Raw genomic sequence first — 3,850 nt, 5'->3', positions numbered from 1 at the left:
TACGATTTTAATGCCATTTTTAATAATAAGTTATGTGTTTGGTTTAAGGATTGCCAATTTACCAATAAATCACTTAAAACAATGGTTTAGTCTTTTATATATGATGCTAATTTGGATAGCTTTCTATTTTCTTACAATGTCTCCATTAGCATATTTTCATAAATCGTATCCATTTGAGTACAACATATTGTATTGGCTAGAATTATTTATAAACTTACTATCAATCTTGTTTCGTGTTTACTATGATAAGGTAAGTAAATATATATGTTAATAGATATAATCATTACTATAATAAGCAATTTTGAATGTATTTTTACAGTTACGATATTTAAAGTAAAATATTGATGGCATGCATTGTATGATAAAATTCTTCACATCTGATAAAATTATTATTTTAAAAAAATTCTGTAAAAGAAAACGTAAAAAATTATAGGTTTTTGATAATGAAAGTACATTTGACATTAGATGCATAATCTATAATAGATATCATTACGTTTCAAAATAAGTAATTATTACTGTGTTTGCTCGTCTCTAATTGCATCCTTTTTAGAAATTCCAAAACTGCATGAAGAAATTCGATATTATTGACAATACACTGTTTGAACTCGGAACAGTGACAGATTATGAAAAGTTATATAAGAAAACACTGTTGCTCGTCTTAAGATGGTTCGTAATAGTCATATTACTGAATAGTATAACGGCAGTAAAAGTAAATTTCGAATATGATTGTGGCATTCTGACTGCTACAATTGTCGTCTTTCTACGAAATCATTCTTCTCATATAAATTTTATTGGTGATTTAACTACTACAACTATACTTGGGTTGGTATAACTTTTAAATATATGATTGTATATAATAATTATTCCACAATTTAATATATATATATATATATATATATATATATATGTATATATGTATAAATTAATAAAACTAAATCATTACTCATAAAAATTTTTGTTATAAATTAAAAATTTTAATTTTAAATATCAAATATAATTATATAATAATAAAATAATTTATAATATTTATTTATTATTTCAAAGTTGATACATTTATCTTTTAATAACAAAATCATTCATCAATTTTTTTATATACTTAGGTACATAGGATTAAAATTTGATCAAATTAATAAACACCTTCAAAATTTGACGATAAATAACGACTATAAAATAAATCATGATCGGGAAAATCTCATAAGACATCGACGGCGGTTTTCGAAAACTTTAAATACTAAACGCATAATATGGATCATTAGGTAAGAAATTCTTATTAAATTCCATTACATAAATATTACTAAATAAAACTTAATATATATTTATATACAATATGTGTAAACTAAAATTTAATATTTATGCAGACATCTTCATTTGGAATTACGCAAAATATCCCTTGAGATAGATTCTATATTCGTAGCAGAAATGTCTTTCAAAATGGCATGTTATTTTAGTTGGATAGTGTTTGACATCCGCGCAATTTTTTACGTACTTATCGACAATTATGTGAAATCTAATAAAATAATGTATGTAGCAGTATACCTATTATGGCTTTTTCATAATGCTATTAGATTTCTACTTATTAATTATGTGTGCGAAACAGTTAGTAACAAGGTAATAATTCTACGTTTAATTTCAAACAATATTTATCTACCTAAAATTTATTTTCAATAAAAACTAACTGCGTTAAGAGATATATTTTATTTTAAACTACTCAATTAGAAAAAGAATTTTTATTTCATACTCTAATTTTAGGCAAGTGCAACAGGAAATTTATTAAATAGATTATTGTATTCCACTTGTGTGTGTGATGCTGAAGTTCATGAAATCGTAAGTTTTAAAATATAAGTTCGTTGGAACATTATTAAAATAAACATTCAATGACGTCTAAATAATCAATGAGATATATGTAAGTTAAAAGTAATCGGTTGTATTAATATAGATTTCACAATTTTCATTACAAACGGTGCATATGCCACTTAGATTCTACGGAATAGGATTTTTTCAATTTGGTTTCAAATTTCTTCATAAGGTATGTAATACTTGATATTAATAAACGTAACTTAAATTAATGATTAATATTTAAAAAAAAATTTATATATTGTGTTTATTTGTAGTTCATTATGTCTATTGCGACCGTTTTAGTTATAGTAATACAAGGGCGAGAAAATAATTAACATAGTTAATATTAAATTATAATATTAAATTATAATAGTAAAATTTATACAATTTAGTTTAAATAGTAATAGACAGTTTACAATGTCCATTACAAATGCATTATAATTTTCGAATGATTTGATATATGTTGACATTACAAAAGAGCAAAATTAATGATTAAAAATCAATATTAATGACTTTTTTATGTGCATTACAAAGTAAATGATAAATAATCTTTATTATACTTTCATATCGACTTTATCTCCACGATTCTCTTTATGCAAAGAGAATCATTCATTTTATACAATATTTTTTATATAATTAATCAAGTAATATATAATACTTTCTACCATAATGGAAAACAATTCTTTGTAATTACATATATGTTATTTGTACATTATCTATTTATTAGAGCTGTAATTATAATTGAAACGTATTTTATAATGTTTAAAAAAACGTTTATGTATTGTACGACTATGAACATTCTAATCAAAAAATTAAAAAAAAATTTTTTTAAATTGTATGTCTATTACGTGCAAGAAGAATTATCTATCATCCACCATTTTTTAAGAGATCATATCATATAAATTTCAGGAAATTGATTACCTTATATTCATATAAGTGCCTTAATAGAAATTATCGGAAATAATCGTGACTATTCCGCGCAACTTATGCAAATATGAAGTCAGTAAAAGAAAAACAATTTGAAACAGCAACGGTGCACAATGAATTAAAGTATTCAAACAATTTTAATGCCGCTCCTAACAATTTAGTTATATTTTTGGTTTAAGTATTACAGATCTATCTAAAGGCCACTCAAGACTACGATTTAATTTTTTGCTAACAATTTGGGTAATTTATAATTTTCTTTTAATATCTGTATTAATACTTTTTGCCGAGTATTATATGAGAAGCAAATATTACATTTGCTATTTACTGGAATTGTTTATAACCTTATTGTCGATCGTGTTTGGAATATATCACAATGAGGTAAAAAGATATTAACATTTATTATAGTTATTAACTTAGAACATATACTACTGAAAGAATTGTCTATACCGTCCATGTATCGAGCTAAAGCCAACATCAGTGTGAGAAAAAAAAGTACAAGTTTCCAATTGACTGTAATGCGTATATGCCATTCAGCCCCCACTTAACTCCGTTTTTCGTTTCTTTTGAAAAGATTTTCGAAAAATAAGAAATTGAGCAAAACGGGCTAAGAGTGGGGATTAAATGGCACATGCGTATTACAATCAATTGAAACCTATACCTTTGGCTGTCTGAAGTTGGCACCCCATTTTGAAAAATTCAATATTTTAAACACAGTTCCATTGGCACCCAATAGTTCTACAGTTTCTGATAAATAAAAACAATAGTTCCGTAAATTTAATTTAAAAAATTCAATTTTTAAAATATAGGGTGCTAATTTTCCGTAGCACCCCAAAAAATTGTAAAAAATATTAAATAAACCATGGAATTCTATAGTTTTCAAAGAGTTCTATAGTTCCTGCGCAATTTTAACAATAATTCCGCACATTTAACATTTTTAAACAATTTTTTATTTTGACCGCTGGCACCCTATATTTAATAAGTATGGAGTGCTGGCAGTTCCGGTCGTTTTCTTCACAGTTCTCGACAGTTCTCGCATAGTCCCGACCATTTCTATGCATTTGCAAAAGAGTTCTCGTCTTTAAATATT

General features: G+C 25.1%; 1 protein-coding gene across 1 annotated transcript; it reads left to right on the top strand.

Moving 5' to 3' along the window:
• Window positions 1-1,419: 1,419 nt before the first annotated feature.
• Window positions 1,420-2,171, top strand: LOC105460717. Its single transcript, XM_011707217.1, has 4 exons — window positions 1,420-1,608; window positions 1,750-1,824; window positions 1,937-2,026; window positions 2,112-2,171. Exons 1-4 carry the CDS (start codon window positions 1,420-1,422, stop codon window positions 2,169-2,171), a joined length of 414 nt encoding a protein of 137 aa, XP_011705519.1.
• Window positions 2,172-3,850: the final 1,679 nt, after the last annotated feature.

Source organism: Wasmannia auropunctata, unplaced genomic scaffold, assembly GCF_000956235.1.
Source record: "Wasmannia auropunctata unplaced genomic scaffold, wasmannia.A_1.0 LD316786.1, whole genome shotgun sequence".
In the NCBI taxonomy this organism is placed as follows: Eukaryota; Metazoa; Arthropoda; class Insecta; order Hymenoptera; family Formicidae; genus Wasmannia; species Wasmannia auropunctata.
The sequence above is the reverse complement of the archived record's forward strand: the minus strand, read 5'-3'. Positions and strand labels throughout refer to the sequence as shown.